At 43.3% G+C, this 24,556-nt stretch overlaps 1 protein-coding gene across 1 annotated transcript in view; it reads right to left on the reverse strand.

Annotated features, from left to right (window-relative positions):
• The window catches only part of ca10a (carbonic anhydrase Xa), a 240,203-nt gene that overhangs the window by 118,954 nt on the left and 96,693 nt on the right, over positions 1-24,556 (reverse strand). The window contains exon 3 of the mRNA XM_069721457.1: positions 22,636-22,778. Coding sequence (XP_069577558.1) covers positions 22,636-22,778 — 143 coding nt within the window. The remainder of the gene's footprint in view (positions 1-22,635; positions 22,779-24,556) is intronic.

Genomic DNA, 24,556 nt, shown 5'->3' on the forward strand with positions numbered 1-24,556 from the left:
AAACTGTCCTGAAGACGTCCTGACAACTAAATCTGATGGCTGCTGAAGCAAGATGAGCAAGATCATTAAACATAATCATAAAGGTCTGTATTTCTATCCGTGTAGATGCAACAGGCCTCTGACAACATCTAATATAGTAGTTGTAGTAATGTAAAACTCCAACCAGAGACTGAAGTCTGTCTGATGGAGGCTGCTCGCTGCATCTGAAGCTGACATACAGACTTTAACACTGAGGAGTCCTGCAGCTTCATTTCATCTTTAATTTAGCGTCAACCCTCCTCAGGACTCATATTCTTCTGGTGTGTACACAGTCTCATCCCTCTGTGTGATGGCAGGAGGCAGGAGGCCATCTTTGTAGGAAGGTCTCCATCTCTGAGTCTTCAACAGAATCCACAGGAAGACATCAGTGCTGTTGGTGGTCCGATGGAGCCGGCTCAGGGAGGGAAGGATGTCTGTGCAACTCTGTTGGTTTGACTTCAACTGCGGTGAAATTTGACCCATAAATTAGCATTATTGACGGAGGAGAGGCTCATCAGCTGTTTCTACTGAACCTTTCCAATCAGCAGCAGCTTCCAGTGAATACAGATCAGTTAAATATCTGCCAATATTATCCAATAAATGCACATTTGATCCGGTGGTTCACTCATAAATATGTCGCTCAGCTTCTTCCTTTTATCTCTCACAGATGTACGGCTTAATAGCACCTTTAATCTGTATTTTCATTTGATTTAACACAACAGCTTGTGTTAACCCACAGTTCGGTTCTGAGGAGTTCTGTTCACTCCCATCTCGTCGGAGAAGCTCTGTGTTCGCTGTGATGGAGCTCAGATGTAGTTTCCACCTGACAGCAGCAATTAAAAGGTGTGATCCACCTGGGAAATGATTGTCATCATCAGAGTGAGTATCATTAATTTACAGCAGCAGTAGTTGTTAATGTGTGCTGGGAAGTTCCCGTCTCCCTGTTCCGGTCCGCTGGCAGCTGGCAGCTCGAAGGTAAACCAGTCGCAATGTAATGATGATTAAAAACACATGAGCTTTTATTTAGCTGATCAATTTAAAAATGGGCGCAGATGCTGACTCAGCAGTTTGGCCTGGAGCATGACTGCCATGTCTTTATACCTGACAGCAGCAGGTATGGAGGGACGGTGAGGAGCTGCAGGAAGCAGAGGGAACGTGTTTGGAACTGGGATGTTTTCACAGGAATCCAAACAAGAACATATGAAGTCATTTCTAATGTCTTTTAAAAACATGACTGATTCCTCCGACATTTGTTCCACTGCAGAACGACGTCAAAACTACAGACTGGATATAAAAGAGTTCGTAGCTTCAGGTCTGTAAAATGGTTCTGATCCAGAAGTGTCTTCAGCTGCAATACCAGCGAGTGCCACTAGAGGTCGGCTCCAAAAAGCCTTCCTTCTCTCTCTCTCTCTCTCTCTCTCTCTCTCTCTCTCTCTCTCTCTCTCTCTCTCCCTTCCTACACAGACATACATCAGAGACTATGTGCTGTCTTGTATCTGTCCACTATCTAACAGACACTAAGAGCAGGATTCAAACAGAACCGGGTGTCTTCGTGGAAAATGACTGTATTATGTATCAGTGCCCAGCAGGCCCATATAAACAGGATTATCATTACTGGACCATCAGAGGAGGCTCCGGAGAGCCCGGCCAAATGACTGATGAGAATGTGGGATTATGAGGGAAAGAGAGAAAAAGAGGAGTGTGTGAGTGATGGAGCAGGTGGACTCTCATCCATCTTCTCCTGCTGACGGATATACGAGCGGGGGGGCCTCGGGCCGGCCGTCAGCCTCCGTGATGGATGTGAGATAAGTAGCGAAAAACATGTAGAATCAAATGACAGTCATGCGAGCCGCATGCAAAGGTGTCACACCGGCGGACGGAGCAGCCGTGACGAGAACCCTTCTGCTCCATTTAGGTCGTATCCTGGGAAACGCACAACAAACCAACGTGCAGAGTAAAGTAATTAACTCGCTAGTTATCTCATGAGATACTAAAATCTTTTGCCCTCGTCACATCATTTTGCTGCAAAATGTTCAAAAAGCAGCAGGGAAGTGGCTTTGGAAGTTCCTGTGGGCACAGAGCTGTTTCATTTAAAGGGATATTCAACTTATCTCAATTCCATATAAAGCAGATGAGCGACTCACGAGAACAATAAACAAAAAAAAAGAATCAGATTCAAAGATAAAGAGGCGAAATATCTAAATTTTTACCCTGATTTGGCTCGAGCTCCGAAAACAACTACATTTCCGATCATGCAGTAAACAGCAAATGTTCACGTTTGGAACATGCAATTTCTGGAATAAATTTGTAGTCTCTACGCTCGAGCTGAAATGATTCTGATGACATTACTTCTCCAGCTCATGAGGAGAACCACAGCACGTCAAAACATCTCAAATCTCCCAGAGGCGAGCAGCTTCAGGCTACATTATACATGCTACTAGCGTAACAGTCAAATCTACAACCAAACTGTCAGCAGGTGAGTTGTACTGTGGAAAATGTCTGCACCAGGTAAATAGGATGGTTCTGTTTCCATGGCAACACATGGGACATGGCTAAGAACTGGACAAAATTGTGTAACGTATGCAATGTTCACTACTCCAGGAAGTAGTCGGACCCTTAGCAACCACCCTAGCAACAGAGAGGACTTCTAGTCTCCAACTGAATAAATACAGAACATAGAAACACTAAACTGATCAGCTAGTTCAGTCTGGTTGGAACAAAGATATCTGGTGAACAAAGATATCTGACGAATAAAGATATCTGATGAACTAAGATATCTGGTGAACAAAGATATCTGACGAACAAAGATATCTGATGAACTAAGATATCTGGTGAACAAAGATATCTGACGAACAAAGATATCTGATGAACAAAGATATCTGGTGAACAAAGACATCTGATGAACAAAGATATCTGGTGAACAAAGATATCTGATGAACAAAGATATCTGATGAACAAAGATATCTGAGGAACAAAGATATCTGAGGAACAAAGATATCTGATGACCAAAGATATCTGAGGAACAAAGATATCTGATGAACAAAGATATCTGATGAACAAAGATATCTGATGAACAAAGATATCTGAAGGACAAAGATATCTGATGAACAAAGATATCCATGTTCTCATGTGTTTTTAACATTTTAGCTCCGCGTCATGTGTTCAAACCAAACCGGTCCAGCTAGCCTCCGCTAGGACTGTAAGTGCGTGACTATCCGTGGTGTTACGGTACGGGTGCTCGGAGCGAACAAAAAGGACCAAAAGAGACCCGACTTCACCAAATGGGTCATTTAATAGATCTATAACAAGTAGAAACTACATTATATTACATATTATATGACATTCTATTCTATATTCTATTTTCCCATTGAGGAGGTGGAGGGATATTTGTAGTGATGAGCAGGATGTGATGTCATGATGATTTGTTCATAATGTACAGCTGACCAATCAGATCTCTGGGTTGAACTACTTGTATAATACAGAACAGGGCTGTCCAAACCATTGTCCTTGGACTGGATACGTCCCATTTTAATTTTCTATGAAACACAAGATGCCTGTATGTGTGTGTGTGTGTGTGTGTGTGTGTGTGTGTGTGTGTGTGTGTGTGTGTGTGTGTGTGTGTGTGTGTGTGTGTGTGTGTGTGTGTGTGTGTGTGTGTGTGCTGGAATTGACTACAGTTGGATTACCTTCTTCTCACCTACTAAAGACCTAAATTAAAAACAAGCTTCAAAATGTTTCTGGAAGCCAAACATTGACAGTTCCAGAGTGACAGCAGAAACAGGAGAAGTGATTGCTGTGTATTTTAGTAGGACTGAAGGTATTAATCAGATGAACATCAGGAGAGAAGGCTGCTTTTATTGTAAAGGAAACGCAGGAAACTAAAGAATATGGAGAGAAAGAGGTTTTACACCTATTAAACATTTCTGATGTCAGAGGCAGAAATGATTCAGACATCTCGTCTGTCCAGAGATGATATTTTTTTAATTATTGAATGAACTGAGTGATTATTTACAGACAACAACAAGGAAGAGCCACACAATACCAGCAATGCATGCTGGGATAGGCTCTGCCTCTCTACAACCCAGAGCCATTTTTACAGGTAAGAAACTCAGTATTCACTTTTCGTTATTCAACCACGTCTCATTGGAGCTTCACTCCTCACGCTGACCTCGGAGCTCACTGGACTGGAAGCACCAGTGATTCCTTCTAAGCTGCATAACAACGCGTGTTAAACTGTGTGTGTGTCTCGTTCAAGGAGCCTTATTTTGTATGGAGGAGCTGACGTTCAACATGGCTAGACTTTGAGCACAAGGTTACCTTGGTTCAGTCAAGGAGCTTCAGCTTATATTCAAATGGTTCACAATGTTACACAATGTGTTCGCGCCAACACACCGACCTCTGACGACCAACACACCAACACACCAACCTCTGATGACCAACACACCAACACACCGACCTCTGATGACCAACACACCAACACACCGACCTCTGATGACCAACACACCAACACACCGACCTCTGATGACCAACACACCAACACACCAACCTCTGATGACCAACACACCAACACACCGACCTCTGATGACCAACACACCAACACACCGACCTCTGATGACCAACACACCAACACACCGACCTCTGATGACCAACACACCAACACACCGACCTCTGACGACCAACACACCAACACACCAACCTCTGATGACCAACACACCAACACACCGACCTCTGATGACCAACACACCAACACACCGACCTCTGATGACCAACACACCAACACACCGACCTCTGATGACCAACACGCCGACCTCTGACGATCAACACACCAACCTCTGATGACCAACACACCAACACACCGACCTCTGATGACCAACACACCAACACACCGACCTCTGACAATCAACACACCGACCTCTGATGACCAACACACCGACCTCTGATAACCAACACACCGACCTCTGATGACCAACACACCGACCTCTGACGATCAACACACCAACACATCAACCTCTGATGACCAACACACCAACACACCGACCTCTGATGACCAACACACTGACCTCTGATGACCAACACACCAACACACCGACCTCTGATGACCAACACACCAACACACCGACCTCTGATGACCAACACACCAACACACCGACCTCTGATGACCAACACACCAACACACCGACCTCTGATGACCAACACACCAACACACCGACCTCTGATGACCAAGACACCAACCTCTGACGACCAACACACCAACCTCTGATGACCAACACACCGACCTCTGACGATCAACACACCAACACATCAACCTCTGATGACCAACACACCGACCTCTGACGATCAACACACCAACACATCAACCTCTGATGACCAACACACCAACACACCGACCTCTGATGACCAACACACTGACCTCTGATGACCAACACACCAACACACCGACCTCTGATGACCAACACACCAACACACCGACCTCTGACGATCAACACACCGACCTCTGATGACCAACACACCGACCTCTGATGACCAACACACCGACCTCTGATGACCAACACACCGACCTCTGACGATCAACACACCAACACATCAACCTCTGATGACCAACACACCAACACACCGACCTCTGATGACCAACACACTGACCTCTGATGACCAACACACCAACACACCGACCTCTGATGACCAACACACCGACCTCTGATGACCAACACACCGACCTCTGATGACCAACACACCAACACACCAACCTCTGATGACCAACACACCAACACACCGACCTCTGATGACCAACACACCAACACACCGACCTCTGATGACCAACACGCCGACCTCTGACGATCAACACACCAACACACCAACCTCTGATGACCAACACACCAACACACCGACCTCTGATGACCAACACACCAACACACCGACCTCTGACGATCAACACACCGACCTCTGATGACCAACACACCGACCTCTGATAACCAACACACCGACCTCTGATGACCAACACACCGACCTCTGACGATCAACACACCAACACATCAACCTCTGATGACCAACACACCAACACACCGACCTCTGATGACCAACACACTGACCTCTGATGACCAACACACCAACACACCGACCTCTGATGACCAACACACCAACACACCGACCTCTGATGACCAAGACACCAACCTCTGACGACCAACACACCAACCTCTGATGACCAACACACCGACCTCTGACGATCAACACACCAACACATCAACCTCTGATGACCAACACACCAACACACCGACCTCTGATGACCAACACACTGACCTCTGATGACCAACACACCAACACACCGACCTCTGATGACCAACACACCAACACACCGACCTCTGACGATCAACACACCGACCTCTGATGACCAACACACCGACCTCTGATGACCAACACACCGACCTCTGACGATCAACACACCAACACATCAACCTCTGATGACCAACACACCAACACACCGACCTCTGATGACCAACACACTGACCTCTGATGACCAACACACCAGCACACCGACCTCTGACGATCAACACACTGACCTCTGACGATCAACACACCGACCTCTGATGACCAACACACCAACACACCGACCTCTGATGACCAACACACCAACACACCGACCTCTGATGACCAAGACACCAACCTCTGACGACCAACACACCAACCTCTGATGACCAACACCCTGACCTCTGACGATCAACACACCAACACACCGACCTCTGATGACCAACACACCAACACACCAACCTCTGACGACCAACACACCAACCTCTGATGACCAACACCCTGACCTCTGACGATCAACACACCAACACACCGACCTCTGATGACCAACACACCAACACACCGACCTCTGATGACCAACACACCGACCTCTGATGACCAACACACCAACACACCAACACACCGACCTCTGATGACCAACACACCAACACATCGACCTCTGATGACCAACACACCAACACACCAACCTCTGACGATCAACACACCAACACACCGACCTCTGATGACCAACACACCGACCTCTGATGACCAACACACCAACACATCGACCTCTGATGACCAACACACCGACCTCTGATGACCAACACACCAACACACCAACACACCGACCTCTGATGACCAACACACCGACCTCTGATGACCAACACACCAACACATCGACCTCTGATGACCAACACACCAACACATCGACCTCTGATGACCAACACACCAACACACCAACCTCTGACGATCAACACACCAACACCGATCTGGAGCCGGCTCAGGGATCAGATTAAAACATGTTCATCAATTATCAGCTACGACACGATGAAGTCAGTTATTCTTACTGTTGATAGTCAAACAGAAGTCCAGCAGGTATTTTACTCACTTTCCTTTGTAAGTTCTCCATGCAGGCAGCTGTCAGTCAGCTGGTGGTTGGTCAGTGAAACACTTCCAAACTAAAATAACTTCAATTTGTGTTTTTTATCTTGTGTCAGCGAACTACAGGCGTGGAAATTAACTTAAGTATTAATGAAGTGGTACTTTCCTGAGTACTTCAGTTTGATTCTACTTCCTCCTCCACTCCACTACATGTATCTTTACTTATTGAATTAACTTCCAGATGCAGACATTGGAGTCGTTAACAGCTCCACCAATCAGGACCTTTATCCACCAAACTTCTCAAACTGTGTCAATAAACCTTCCAATGATCCGATATGTCAGCAGAGAAACCTTCCAATGATCCGATATGTCAGCAGAAAGCTGCAACAGTAACATGCTGCAGACACGCTGATGCTGCACCATCAGTGATCTGATGATGTCATGTGATGAGATCAAACCAGTACTTCATACGCTTATACTTTAACTACATTTTCCTGCAGATACTTCTGTACTTTTACTTCAGTAAAGTTCTTGATGGTGGACTTTGACTTGCAATGGAGTATTTTTACTTTACTGTGACCAAAGTAGAGCATGTGAAGACTTCTTCCACCCCTGAGTACTGACTATATGTGAATGATGTTCTTGTCACTGTGTTTAATGATAGTTATCAGATGTGAACATACCCTGCTGATCTGGAGAACGTGCTAAACGTAGCATGGTTAGCACGTAGTTAGCATGTCTCTTAAAGTGTTACAGCGCCTCACAGTGCTGCTAGCATGGCTGCATTAGCTTGTTGCTCTTTTCTCTGATCTTATTGTTTCTTTGATTCTACTTTGCTGCCTGTAATTATTTTCACGTTACCGTCCAAGAGTTCAGGGAAGCTTTAAAGTCATTTTTATGTTCCATACATGATATGAGCTGTGTTTAGGTGTTAGCATTGCTGCTGTTGCATGTGAGGGAGGTACTCCATGTGATAAAATAAAAGGTTTCCTGGTGAGTGATTTTCTTCCAGTGTTACTCTACACATCTCAAATTATCAAATTAATCTCTTCTGTAGTTTATTTTTATTGTAAAGTCTTGCTGTAAGGACTTTAATGTGTTAAGTGCCATGAAATAACCTATGTTGTGATTTGGCGCTATATAAATAAAGTTGAATCTCCATCACACGGAGCAGAAACATACGTACGATGCAGGAAGAGCTGCCTGTGTTTCTTCTTTCATCTCATCAAGGAGCCGACTGCTCTGTCCCAGTCATTAGACTGTATATAAATTAGACCTGTATATAGATTAGACTGTATACAGATTAGACCTGTATATAGATTAGACATGTATACAGATTAGACCTGTATATGGATTATACTGTATACAGATTAGACCTGTATATAGATAAGACCTGTATATAGATTAGACTGTATACAGATAAGACCTGCATATAGATTAGACTGTACATAGGTTAGACCGGTATATAGATTAGACTGTATACAGATTAGACCTGTTTATAGATAACACTGTATATAGATTAGACTGTATACAGATTAAACCCTGTGTATAGATTAGACTATATACATATTAGACCTGCTTATAGATAACATTGTATATAGATTAGACTGTGTACATATTAGACCTGTTTATAGATAACACTGTATATAGATTAGACTGTATATAGATTAGACCTGTACACAGATTAGACCTGTTTACATATAACACTGTATATAGATTAGACCTGTACACAGATTAGACCTGTTTATAGATAACACTGTATACAGATTAGACTGTGTACATATTAGACCTGTTTATAGATAACACTGTATATAGATTAGACTGTATATAGATTAGACCTGTACACAGATTAGACCTGTTTATATATAACACTGTATATAGATTAGACCTGTACACAGATTAGACCTGTTTATAGATAACACTGTATATAGATTAGACTGTATACAGATTAAAACCTGTATATAGATTAGACTGTATACATATTAGACCTGTTTATAGATAACACTGTATATAGATTAGACCTGTACACAGATTAGACCTGTTTATATATAACACTGTATATAGATTAGACTATATACAGATTAAAACCTGTATATAGAATAGACTACATACAGATTAGAGTTGTATATAGATTATACCTCTACATAGATTTGACCTGTGCATAGATTATACCTGTACATAGATTAGACCTGTATATAGAATATAATGTAAATATATTAGACTGAATATAGATTAGACCTGTATATAGATTAAACTGTATACAGATTAAAACCTGTGTATAGATTAGACTATATACATATTAGACCTGTTTATAGATAACACTGTATATATATTAGACTATATATAGGTTAGACCTGTACACAGATTAGACCTGTTTATAGTTAACACTGTATATATATTAGACTGTATACAGATTAAAACCTGTGTATAGATTAGACTATATACATATTAGACCTGTTTAAAGATAACACTGTACATAGGTTAGACCTGTATATAGATTAGACTGTATACAGATTAGACCTGTTTATAGATAACACTGTATATAGATTAGACTGTGTACAGATTAAAACCTGTGTATAGATTAGACTATATACATATTAGACCTGTTTATAGATAACACTGTATATATATTAGACTGTATACAGATTAAAACCTGTGTATAGATTAGACTGTATACAGATTAGACCTGTTTATTGATTAGAATGTATATAGTCTAATCAATTTGTTTTTTTATGGTCTATAGAAAAAAAAGTCGGAAAAGAGGCTACCTGATAAAGGAATAAATATGTAATCACATCGTGATTGTGGTAATAATCCTGCTGCACATTACAGAAATATTTTAGTTCTAATCTTTTTTTTATTTATTTATTGAATTTAGAGAACGATGACGATAAAAGTTCCTAAAAGTTGCGTATGTTTCCAGAACAGACCATCTGTGACTGGAATATAGGAACAAGGACTACATCAGCTGTCAAAATAAGAGCTTTAGATGCTGTTTAATTCATGTTCATTCAACACATAGACCTGCTGGATGAAACAAACAAAGAGACGTCTCTGACAACTGGACGTGTGGACAAAACTCATTTAACATCCATTAATGTGGAATCACTTCCTTTGACCACAATCATTTAATCATCATTTTAATGTGAAGACCACATTTCCCACAAACCCCGTCACTTCCTGTTTCCTGTAGTGATGAAAACAGGAGCAGAGACTTTCTTATTGTAAATGAAAATGTTTGAAAGAGTTTAGTTTGAAAATATGAACTTTATGATGTTAATATTTTCATCACATATTCTGATGACGATGTTTTTTGCGAATAAAATGCACAAATATTGTGGAGTTTGTTTGAATCTGCATTATTTACTGTGATTGCAAGATGGTGATTTCCTGGAGGGAGGAGTTAAGTAGTGTCAGAAAATGAACTCGACAGTGTGAAACTTTGTTCTTTACTTTTAGTGTGAAAAAATCTTAAAGCGGCACTCATCGCAAAAACCGATGTAAATAAGTAAATAATAAGTAAATACGTTTTTGGACATTGAACAGTTTGCATTTATCAATCATTTGAATTCTGCCGACAAACGTACACAAAATTCACATCAAATCTGTCTGACGTCATGTAATTTACACATGAACCACGAGGTGGCGGTAATTCACCTAAAAGCTGTTTGCGTATCGCCGTTAAACAACAAAAGAGAAGAGGAACTTTGACCCCAGCAGATGTTTTTAGAACTAATGAACCAGGACATGCGGTGTGTAAGTATGATGTGTTATAGTGTTGTGGAAGCGCACCACACAGGACGTGAGACGACAGAGCTTCCTGCCTGGAGATGTCAGTACCAGCTCTGAGAGGAGATCCATCACTAAAGTTAACATCCACCCAGATTACACCAGGCTGTCGGACCGGGTTCGTTTTTCAGCAGTGGAGAGGAAAACCTTATGATTTGCTTTTTTCCCTCCTCATCTCTTCCTTTCAACAATGCTGAGAGGGTTTTGTGAAGCGGAGACGGAGGCAGGCTGAGCATCACGCCGTGCGGGGTCACCGTCCTCCCTCCGTCTGCAGTCTGACCCACTTCTCTGTGAATCATCCGGCCATATGCTGCTGTACATGCATCCACTTACTTTGTCTCTCCTGCACACAAAAACCCGAAGAACACAATCAGCGAGCGCACACTCTGAGACTGTGACACGTCCAACCAGGCCGAGGAAACACAAAGGAACAGACACGTCGAGGCCGAACACAAACACACCGGGAGGAAGAGGCAAGTACACAGAGAACATGCAGATGATGGTCTGTCTGGGAGGAAATCATCAGCATGTGGAGAGCACACAATCTACAGTTTCATCCTGCTTGTGAAATTAACTTTAAACCAACCATCAACCATCAGTGATGTCATCAACCAACAGTGATGTCATCAACCATCAGTGATGTCATCGTTGGTTTGTGAACATTATGAATCCTCCAGTTCAGATTCTGTCCGTCACCATCTTTGTTAGTTCGGAGCATTTCGGAGCAGGAAGTGACCATATTTGGACGAGCTGGGGGAGGAGCCAGCGGTGGATCTGACCGATCTGATTGGAAACCTGACGATACTACGTCCTGCCCACCGATAGCTGTAACCTGACTGCACCACAGGCCTGTCAATCAAACAGACACGCCCCCAAAAACAGGTCTTCTTGAATCTTCTTTTCTAATGAATGAGGGATTATTTTCAGATGGACCTCCAGAAAACTAAGAAGAAGGAGTGACTTTAGCTAACAACACCGAGATAACTGATGGACACATTTTATTCACTTTGGATTTGATGAGAGAAGTTGAATGGGAGTCTATGGAGCCGGAGGCTTTTTGGAGCCGACCTCTAGTGGCACTCGCTGGTATTGCAGCTGAAGACACTTCTGGATCAGAACCATTTTACAGACCTGAAGATACAAACACTTTTATATCCAGTCTGTGGTTTGAACTGAAGTCCACGTGGTCTGTGGAGCTGCTTCTCTGTGTCTCACCAACAGATATCAGAGACCTAAATGATAGAAACACTGAATGAACACGAACCCACAGACAGACATCAGGTTTACAACACAGGACTTTGTGATGATTTGTGTTAAAGGTCCACAGAACCTCCCTACAAGCAGAAATAGGAAAGAAGCTCATTTCAAATTCAACTAAAATGAAATTTAATCAATTAAAATGTTGTGTTGGAAAGATGAGACCGCTCCAATTTTCTATTTATTTATGCATCACGTGTCTTCTTTTCTTCAGGAGAGGAGATGTCACTCAATTGGAAGACATTATTTTTGCCTGGCGCTCAGAACATTTAAAAAGTGCTGGATGAGAAAAAATGTAAACTGCGCCGGTCTGAAACTAACAAACACTACTTTGAGAGCATTTCACTGATAATACAAAAGCAGACTCAGCTACATTTATTTAATATTTAATGCAAGTAAATGAGTATTATAATGTTTGAGAGGTAAAAAAAACAAAACTTAAAAAACTAACATCAATTATAACGTTAACAATAAAATGCAATTTGAAGAGGATTTGAAGTTAAAATAACTTATTTCACTATATTCAGGATTTAGTGGTTCTACAATAAGAAATCATGTCTAACATTTTGGTTTTCATTGCAGCTGATTTTACAAACTCATGGGTTAAACTGTCCCGGAGGCTGTAAGGTGGAGAGATCGATGTAAACGTGGAGGAACGACGTCACAAACTGCTCCGAGGTTTCACAGCTGGCTCCATTTAAAGCTGAGGATCATGAACAAACTAAAACCAGCCGCCTGTCTTCACCCTGTTTGATAGAATTCATCAGGACCCACTTCTCCATCTAGTCTCAGGACCCCGATCCTTCCTCCGTTGGCCCCCCCCCTCCCCCCCACGGTGGAGTGCTGTGTACTTGAGATTTGGGCCCACAGAAGGAGATGCCATGGACGTTGGCTCCGACATCACGTTAGATGTCCAGCTTTCTGTGGAGCTGCAGACATGAGGAGAATCCCGCAGCTCCCGGCTCGACTCTTTGTGATGCTGCGACGACCGTGCAGATTCAACCAACCCAAACTGGTGTCTAATTAATTTGGAGCACAATTTGCATAATTGAATATTTATTGAAATGATTTCTGCAGCGTTTGTAGCAGACGTCAGCGTGTGTTTGCAGATTCACACTCGTCAGGCCGTTGACTCTTCTGTGTGCAGCAGCAAACGTTTGTGCCCGACAAGAGTGAAGATGTGACCCTGAACATGAGGAGCTCCACGTCCAGGAGTTCAGTCAGAACCTGAGCCATGAAACCCATCTTCACTATCAGCCATGAACAGCACGTGGACACAAGAGGAATCATCAGGCAACAGCTGGAACCACTGCAGGGCCCAGAGGCACCGACACACAAACAGCCGACAGTGTTAGCAGGCTGAACACCACGCAAATGTTCTACTTGTGTTCCAGATGTTCTACTAGTGTTCCAGATGTTCTACTAGTGTTGCAGATGTTCTACTTGTGTTCCAGATATTCTACTTGTGTACTAACTCTCACTATTCTGAGTGCATCAGTACAGAACCATCAGAACACTACCAGTACCAGGATGATGCAGTCAGAACAAGCCATACAAGAAGTGTGAAACTCTGGACACTTTCCACCCTAAACGGTCGCCATCTTGCCTCCGTAGAGGAAGGGGCGGAGCCACCGACATAAAGGATTTTCAAATTAAAGCGTGTGAGGAAGCTGCAGCTGTTCCTGAACACAGAGTGTTTCTTTTCCACTGCTGCTGCTGGACAGAAGAATCAGTGTGTTTATTGAGTGTTAAACAGAGGACACAGAAACATGTTGATTTCTGGGTCAAATGATCAAAGCTGCAGATATTTTGGAGGCTGATGTGTTCACATGATGAGGTCATTTCCTGTCAGTGTGATTTGAAACAACACGACTCTGTTAAAACTCAATTACTAAGAGTCCTGACACGGAAGAGTATTATATGTTGGTGTACTGAGGGAAGTATAACATCTGGAACACTAGTACAACATCTGGAACACAAGTACAACATCTGGAACACTAGTACAACATCTGGAACACAAGTACAACATCTGGAACACATCACTGGACCTCTGAAGGAGTCCTGTGGGACAGCTGCAGCAGAACCTCTGAGTCCAGTGAGTCTCCAGTTGGAGCTGCTCACCAGTTCCTGTTTGTCCCTCCTGGACCACTGTCCACTCGGCTGACTGGGACACTTCACCTTCCAGTTTCAAGCATGCTCAGACTGAGACGTCCAACCGGTCTGACTAGTCTGACCCTACATATCATACCTGCATGTCTCTGCACAACAACAGAAGAGACAGACCTTCATCACAAACTCCTCATCTTCCTCATTCCAACAGGAAACAGAGGAAATCAACTTCAGTTGTCCATCTGAGTGACAGACGGCCGCCCTCAGAGCCGAGGCAGGTTCAAGAGATCTGAGACCAGATGAACTACGACGTGACTCTCACTGCACTAGTTTGCAGACGCCTCGCTGTCTTTTGTTTTCGGCTTGAAGCAGCTGTAACGAGAAGGAGCGACTGGATCCGATGACAAACTCTCCTTCAGCAGCAGCTCGCTCTGTAAGATGTTATCTGTGAGCTGTCAGCGCTAACCGTGGGGCGTCCTGCCCACATCGTGTATCTCTCATATCTTAAACTACGTTTCAGCAGCGAGCGTCAGGAGGAGCGTTTGAAACACTGCAGGGACAAAGTGGATTGTTACTACAGAACATCCCACAGACACGAAGAGGAAAGCACTTCTGCTGCAGGACCTGTCGGTGACGTTCAGCTTCAGCTGTGAGCGAAACACCAAGAGGACAAAGAAGCTCCACATCCAGGACAGGTCACAGATCCAGACCGAAAGTACCGGCTCATTATATCAGTGCTGACATCTGTTCTTCTCTGTTCTCCCCATTTATTCACCCACGCATCAAAGGAACTACGTCTGTGATTCAGAATGAACACAACGGTGAAGATCCATCAAACCAGAATTCATCAGCCTGAATACAGAACAGAGTTTTTCATTGAGTCCCTCCAGGATTTCACTCAGTGTTTTTGTGATTGTTGTGAACAAAAATGTTTGAATGCTGCAGATTTTCTCCAAAATGTCGATATAATTTATGGAGTTTCAAGTGAGTTTTTTATGTAAAATTGCGGGAATTTGAGTCAAGAAAGAAATTATTTTTGTTTTAATCTCTACCTGATAAAGCAATACACATGCAATCACTTCCTGTGATAATAATCATGCTGCACATCACAGAAATATTTTAATTATTTTGTATGTATTTATTGAACTTAGAGAACCGTGGAGATAAAAGCTCCTAAAAGCTGCTAAAAGGTCCTAAAAGCTGCATATGTTTCCAGAACAGACCGTCTGTGACTGGAATATAGAAACAAGGACTACATCAGCCTTTCAAAATAAGAGCTTTAGATGCTGTTTAATTCATGTTCATTCAACACATAGACCTGCTGGATGAAACAAACAAAGAGACGTCTCTGACAACTGGACGTGTGGACAAAACTCATTTAACATCCAGTAATATGGAATCACTTCCTTTGATCACAAACATTTAATCATCATTTTAATGTGAAGAACACATTTCAAACCAACCTCATCACTTCCTGTTTCTCCTCTTGTTCTATTTGGTGATGAAAACAGGAGCAGAGACTTTCTGATTAAATGAGGAGGTATTGTTGTTAATAAAGTCAGGTTTGTTTGAAAAGGTTTACTTTATGTTTTAATACTTTCAGCTCAGATTCTGATGATGTTTTTTTTCAGAAAAATCACGGGAATTTAAAAAACTTCAGCTCCCGCAAATATTGCGGAGTTTCTTTGATTTTGCGTTAATTATTGCGATCACAAGACTGGTTAGTTGTATTTGAGACAGATAATGAGATCAGAGTCAGGACCAGTGAACAACGTCCTCTCAGTGTTACATGACTGTTTCTGAGCATTAAGTCAGTCAGTGAGTGTTTTCAGCGTCTCTCAGGAACCCGTCGGCGTCGCCGTGTTGGGTTGGTGCAGTTTAACCTTCCTCTAATGGGTTCTGCTGCCACACAAGAAATACCTTCACTACAACTGAGAGCAGGTTCAAGTGTCCTGACGTCGTCACTGCAGAGATGAGGCGGGAAGAAAATGTGTCGACGAGCCGAGAAGGTCACGTGATGCTCCGATGTGTTGCTGCATCAGAGAGGACGGCGTCCCCCCGGTCACGTCTCCTCTCAGAGGGGACATGTTATCAGTGATGCTCACACAAACCATAATACTCTCTGGACCACGTGTGAAGGAGTTTCATCTGTATCAGTGATGGGGACCATGTGAAGCCCTCAGAGAACACAGTTACACAATATCTGTACTCATCATTATCTGGAGATCCCTCAGCTGACTGCACAATCACACAATCAGACCAATACACACACTGGTACACACACTGGTACACACTGATACACACACTGGTACACACACTGGTACACACTGATACACACACTGGTACACACTGACACACACTGACACACACTGGTACACACTGATACACACACTGGTACACACTGATACACACACTGGTACACACTGGTACACACACTGGTACACACACTGGTACACACACTGGTACACACACTGATACACACACTGGTACACACTGATACACACACTGGTACACACTGGTATACACTGGTACACACAGTGGTACACACACTGGTACACACTGGTACACACACTGATACACACACTGGTACACACACTGGTACACACTGATACACACACTGATACACACACTGGTACACACTGATACACACACTGGTACACACAGTGGTACACACTGGTACACACACTGGTACACACAGTGGTACACACAGTGGTACACACACTGGTACATACTGGTACACACTGGTACACACACTGGTACACACTGGTACACACTGGTACACACTGATAAACTCTCATCACTCCGATCACGGCTGACTTTAAGCCAGCAGAGAGCCCTGCGTCCCCACGTGAGGAGAACCATCAGTTTCTCTACAGACTCTCTGTGCATTCAGTTTGACAAACAGAGCAGGAGAAAAGACACTGAAGACATTAATCCTGTTTCATAAGCATTATTCATAAATGTGCAGGAAACACTTCATGTAGAAAGGGAGGACTTCAAATTCACTTTTTTTCCACCTCCCAGGCTCCAAAGTGATTACATTCATTAAAATCTCTTCAAGTAATTGCAGCTCATCTATGCTGGAGTAAATATTCAATTAATAGGGCCTTTTTAATAACTGTGATTCCTTCAATCCATTGCACATGGCCTTGCATGCCTCCCCATCCTTAATTAAAATTTCTCTTTGGAGGTCAATTAAATCCCCTTTAACTGTTCATTAGTCATAATACAGGGCAGCACAGAAATCCATTAAATGAGCAGTCGGTCTGAGCCGTGCACTCTCATGTGTGTGTTGTGTATTGTAAAGTGGAGGGAGTGTGTGCAGGAGAGAGGGGGTGGTGGGAGGGGGCGGGTAATCTGTCTCTTTGCTCCCCTCCTGGGCAGGAAGTGGGCTTTAAACTGTGTGTGTGTGTGTGTGTGTGTGTGTATGAGAGAGAGAGAGAGAGAGAGAGTGTGTGTGTGTGTGTGTGTGTGTGTGTGTGTGTGTGTGTGTGAGAGAGAGAGAGAGAGAGAGTGTGTGTGTGTGTGTGTGTGTGTGTGTGTGTGTGTGTGTGTGTGTGTGTGTGTGTGTGTGTGTGTGTGTGTGTGTGTGTGTGTGTGTGTGTGTGTGTGTGTAAGAAGCTCTTCAGTGCTCGGTGCAGTGTGTTTGTCCAAGGCTGACTGGCTGCCAAACAGCCAGAGACAGAGAGGGGATGAATCAGCACTGACAAGGTGAAGCCAGCCTCGTGTTCGCCGGCTGACAGCTCAGGTGCTCAGAGAGATGGAGACACAACAGATTACATTTAGGCCACTGCAGAGAGAGAGCGAGGGGGGGGGGGGAGGGGGAGATAAAGGGAGGAGGAGGAGGAGGAGGAGGAGGAGAGGCCTGAGCCTGTGGACCCTGAGAACTTTCTTAGAGATAAATGAGAAAGTTGTCCGGGGTGTGTTGGGTTGACTGTGTGTGTCAGCGTGTCACCGTTCTTACTAATATGTGACACTGATGAATAATAATATGTGTGGACGGTATGATGCAGCTGTGAATTCTGCTTCTGAGCCTCCGTAACAAACAACCCGGCAGCTGATTACGACTCAGTGAGGTTTTACTGTTCGGTGACGTCCAACGGAAACACAATTAAATTCAACACTTCGATAATAAATGAACGAAACAGTAACAGCGAGTCCATTTGATCCTGCAAACTGATCACATTATGGTTTTTATTATTGTAATGAGAAAATGACGATTGACTTCAGCATCGTATCAATAATGTCTTTTCTCTTATTAAAAATGACCCCACAGGCTGTCGAAGACCCTCTGGTCTCCATGGTAACCACAATGAGTGACATACGTACATGTGGAGCTGCAGAGTTGCCAAAGGGAGGAAGTTGGGGTTAATGGACGGGTCCAAAAGCATTGGACTATTTACCGTGTCTTTCACCGTATGTTTGTTACCATGACGACGATAAGAGAGGTTTTTCTATTTCAACCCAAACTTGGCTCTTTACTTCAACCTAACCAAGTTGTTTCTGTACGTAGACTTAAATCGTCTCATGTACATTTAGGTAGGGGAATTTAAAAAAAATATAAGTAAATTGAACATCACAAAATCCACTGTAGTGTAACCATGACAACGGAGGTCTTCTAATGTAACAAAATACTTTTCCGAACCTGAACCATCTTCTTTCCTGAAACATATCCAACATCTCCTCAGCATTGTGACAACATAAAGGGTTTTGCACGCTGATTTTGAACTGTTTGTCTGATTTGAACTGTGGCTGACGGGATCAGAACAGAAGAACCAACCACCGATTCAGTCGTTTATGTAGGAGGATTTTTTTTTTGAGATGTGTACAACACCGATTCGATCTACGTCTTTCTCACAGACCAACACTGTGATAGATATGTAATAAAAAATAAAGTGTAATGTATCATACTGTAAAAACGCTGACTTAAATTTAAATATTGTTTTTTAAAACATATTAGGGCGGCACGGTGGTGCAGTGGTTAGCACTGTCACCTCACAGCAAAAAAGGTTCCGGGTTCGAATCCGGTCCTGGGCCTTTCTGTGCGGAGTTTGCATGTTCTCCCTGTGCTTGCGTGGGTTCTCTCCGGGTTCTCCGGCTTCCTCCCATCATCCAAAAACATGCAAATATATATTTCCTATTTAATTTAAAAAGTTCATTGAGTCCAGTAAATTCCTGTGTGATGTTCTGGAGCTTGTTGTTTCAACTGTCTTCCCTCCCTCCTCATTCATGAGCCCATAAATACTGCAGGTCATCGTCAGCGTCTCCCACAACACATCAGAAACGGTCCTCTGATCTCCACGGCTGAGGTTAATGTTTACTTTATGAATCTTACATCACTTTCTGATGCAGCCTGGGATAACTGGTTTGTTTAATAGTGGTGAAGTCTTCGACCTCAAATCAAACTGTGTCCGGCTCTAAAGGACGGGCTCAGCACCCACGTTTTGCTGCAGATGACAGATGAGGACGATCTAGTAACTGGAGTTTGCAAAACTTCTTTTTACCTTTATTTGATTTGGTTGGTTTTTATTAGAGGTTCACATTCATGTAGGGAAATAAAAAAAACAAAATATAAAGTTATTTTCTGGTCCAGATTATGTTGACCTGTTAATGGAGCCTTCGGTGGGTCATGACATTTGCTACGCTGGCCGAAAGAAGTCAAGCAGAGTCAGTGACGATGCCAACGCCTCATTAAAAAACACTCGGTTCAAGTCAGAAAACCACGACTGCGGTGGGTGAAAGTGTTCCTGGTCGGTCCAACACAGAACCTTTACCTCCTTCTGAACGTATTCTGCTACAGAAACTGCAACTCTGATATTACAAAGATCAATTAATTTGTTATTTATTTATTTAATGTTTATTTGTTTGGGGACAAGTATGGAGCATAAACAATGCGACACAGCACAGCATTTATGCCCGTCCCTAGATGGGCCCTTCAAATACAGAAAACGAACAACTCACAACACATCCACGAGACGATGCTAATCATACACTCAACAATAGGTCATGCAATCAAAACACATTATATGGAGAGTTGAGATAAAAGCGCACCATAAAAAGGAGCACCATATCATTCATGACTACATGACTGCTCCCTCTTTAAAAATGGTTTCAGTTGGAGTTTAAAATGGACCGAATCAGGATCCAGTTTGAGTTCGGTTGGCAGAGATTCATGCTGATGACCCGGAAGGAGAAAGATGTTTGTCCAAAACAAGAGTTACGTAACGGCACTGGTTCTGAAAACTCCATGTGCTGCAGACCAGGAAGCTCTGAGTGGAACCACAAGGTCACTGAGCATCTGGGGAGCCTGAATATTTATGTATTTATAGTTGAGTTTAAGGTGAGAACATTGGATAAAATGATCAAAACTTAACAAATTTAATTTCTTAAGAATATGGCAACGATGTGATCTTATCGGTTTCCTGTCCAAGATTTTGAGAGCTCGAGTGTACTGTATATCATCTTAAGAGGTTTGGTTACTGTAGATGCTGCTTGTGACCAAGAGGATACACGGTACCTTAAATGTGAAAAAGATCATACAGTGCGTGAAACTATATTTATAACATCAGCATCCATCTGAAAACCTGCTCCAAGACACGACTGTGGTGAGTCATTTATATACAAACTAAAGAGAAGTGGACCAAGAACGGAGCCTTGTGGAACTCCTGTTTTCATCTTTAAAAAAGACGACTTTTCATGATTGATGACAACACATTGTTCTCGGCTCGAAAGATAAGATCTAAACCATTGTAAAGTTTTATCAGAGAAATCAAATTTAGGGAGTTTACGAATTAGAATATCATGATTCAATGTGTCAAATGCTGAGCGTTAATTATCAGATGTTGGTCATCAGGAAAACGTTCAGTTTGTCGATGGAAGTATTTGAACATACGAGCAGTCTCTACGTGGAATATCTCTTATTGAATGACAAAGATATATTTTTAATGCTAACAGCAATAGAAGAGAGCCATTGTGAGTGATGCCCTCGCTGAGGACGCTCTGCAGGGGCTCTTTCACAACCAAGAATTGGTAAATAAAATTTTCATTTTTAAAGTAGAAGTTATGCCAAAGTGGGAGACTATTTTAATCACAGGTGTCCCGACCGGTTCGATTGTATTTTCTGAGTGTAGGCGGATCTACAGTTCAATTCCAAAAGACTAAAGTCGTCCAATGAGATGCCCGAGGACCAGAACCGACCCAGCAGCGGGTCAGAGGACGGGACACGGTCTGTTCTGAGATCAGATGAAGACCGTAGCAGTTATCTGCAGCGCCCACGGCTAACCCTGCACTCACTGCTGGAGTAGAAACACAAACTAATCAGAACATTAATCTCACCATGCAAGTGTGCACTTTTGAAAGCAGCCCATCTGTGAAGGCTTCCCAATTAGCTGCTGTCATCTGGCACGAGATGGAGGAGATTTGTGTCCTCGGTGCACCACTGTACAGGAGAAACACCAAACAATATGCTCGCTGATCCGCCGCCAGGCTGCAGGATCTCATCTGCAAAGCCCTCCGGATACCGCCGGGCTTTTCTTTACCCACAATACAAGCAGCGTGCAGCGAGGTGAACTGTACAGTATTTCATCTGCAGCAGAGGGTGAGTTAGACAAATAGCTCAGATTACACACACACACACACACACACACACACACACACACACACACACACACACACACACACACCTTATCAAAGCACAGAGCTGTGAAACAGCAAGCAACACAATAGAACCAGAGCAGAGCGGCCGGTCCACAAAGGCCCGGCATCCATCAGGCAGACACAGAGAACAGTGTGTGTGTGTGTGTGTGTGTGTGTGTGTGTGTGTGTGTGTGTGTGTGTGTGTGTGTGTGTGTGTGTGTGTGTGTGTGTGTGTGTGTGTGTCTCTGTGTGTGTGTGTGTGTGTGTGTCTGTGTGTGGTTGTGTGTGTGTGTGTGTGCATGTCTGTGTGTGTGTGCATCTGTGTTTGTGTGTGTGTCTCTGTGTGTGTGTTTGTGTGTGTGTGTGTCTCTGTGTGTGTGTGTGTGTGTGTGTGTGTGTGTGTGTGTGTGTGTGTGTGTGTGTGTGTGTGTGTGTGTGTGTGCTTACCTTGCGTCCACCTGTGTTCAGCTTTATGGGTGTGAGGAAGGGGTCAAAGATCATGTGGCTGGTCTCGATGTTGACGGGTGACTGCCTCTTCCCCACCGAGCACAGGTTCCAGGCCGAGTTCACCAAACCCCAGAACGACGGCACTGCAACACAACACACAGAGGGGGAGTCAAAGAGGGAGTCAGAGAGGGAATCAGAGAGGGAGACGGAGACAGAGACGGAGTCAGAGAGGGAGTCAGAGAAGGAGTTAGAGAGGGAGTCAGAGAGGGAGTCAGAGAGGGAGTCAGAGAAGGAGTTAGAGAGGGAGTCAGAGAGGGAGTCAGAGAGGGAATCAGAGAAGGAGTCAGAGAGGGAGTCAGAGAGGGAATCAGATAAGGAGTCAGAGAGGGAGTCAGAGAGGGAATCAGAGAAGGAGTCAGAGAGGGAGTCAGAGAGGGACTCAGAGAGGGAATCAGAGAAGGAGTCAGAGAGGGAGTCAGAGAGGGACTCAGAGAGGGAATCAGAGAAGGAGTCAGAGAGGGAGTCAGAGAGGGAATCAGAGAAGGAGTCAGAGACGGAGTCAGAGACAGAGTCTGCACAGAGCAGATAGCTCTGCGCTCCACCGGGAGGTCAGTTGATGTTTTTACATCCAGACTCACAGCGTCCTGCTGTATGAACGTATGAACGTATGAACGTAATTCAAAGGCTTTAACTGATACTGATCTTTTAATTCCAAGATTTACCAGGATTTCTCTAAATCAAATTCATCGGTCGAGTGTGTTTTCACAGGAAGAATCTGCTTTGGTCTCAGCAGCTCTCGGTGAACATTCAACGACCAACATCACAAGAAATAAAGACCGGACAGGAGCTGGGTTTTTATCTGGGCCTCACAGCACACATGAAAACTTGTTTTATTTAATATCTAAATATGTTCCTGCAGTGATGTGCATCATTTTAAACTCTGCATGGACGTTGTTCTCTACCGTCACTGAATCTGAATTAAATTCAGTCTCTGTTGGCCCAGCATGGTTCTCCAGCTCGAGTGTCTCAGTGTCGGTCAAACAGCTCCTGTAGATTTATACAAGCAGTGCAGAGAGGTGAGTAAGCAAATACATATTAAATATGTCGAGAACAAATCACCTTATTTACATTTAGCCAGTGATCAACTTCATGACTGCAGTTGGAACTCAGTTCATCATCACAGCTCTTATTTTTATTTTTTTATATGATGTGTAGCTACTGAGATTTATGGTCAAACTAGTGGTGGACAAAATGTTAGTTTTCTCAAACCATGCAGAGGGAAGAATAAACAGACACATACAGAACATGTATGTACATGACATACATACATACCAACTGTAACTAAAGGAAACCATAAAAACATAAATTCAAAAAGCAAAAAATCTAAGAAGAAAAGGAAACACAAGACGTCGGTGGATTTAGAAAGGAAAGAAATATTACAAATCACAATTTATTCAGTTGTAGAAATCAAGAGAAAGTTGTAGAAAACAAGCGCTGTTTAAACATCTGCAGTTTGGATTCTATCAGGCAACTGTCTGCCGTCTCAATCTTGGATCATGGTGACATTTAAAGGTTGAAGACTCAGAAAACTGATTTTTAAAGGAAGGCTGAATATGAAGAAGACAAATTTTAAATCCCAAACTACAGCTACTGAAACTAATACAGGACATCTGTTCAAAGTCTGATGACTGGACATGATGGAGTATAACCAAGATAGCATTAGCTACTTTCAGCTAAGTCTGTTTCTTAAGTTTTGTGCAACATCTGAAACCCTTTTAATGACAGTAAATAATTCCAATACATTTGTATCAAATTGCTTCTTGTTACCGCTCCTTCCTAACCTCCTTTAGAGGAAGTGATCATATTTAGACGAGCTGGGGGAGGAGCCAGCTGTGGATCCATCACCGATAGCTGTAACCTG

This window comes from Brachyistius frenatus, unplaced genomic scaffold (genome assembly GCF_029030835.1).
Source record: "Brachyistius frenatus isolate BFR_SWC_R1_liver_20210118 unplaced genomic scaffold, ASM2903083v1 Contig_264, whole genome shotgun sequence".
Taxonomy (NCBI): Eukaryota; Metazoa; Chordata; class Actinopteri; family Embiotocidae; genus Brachyistius; species Brachyistius frenatus.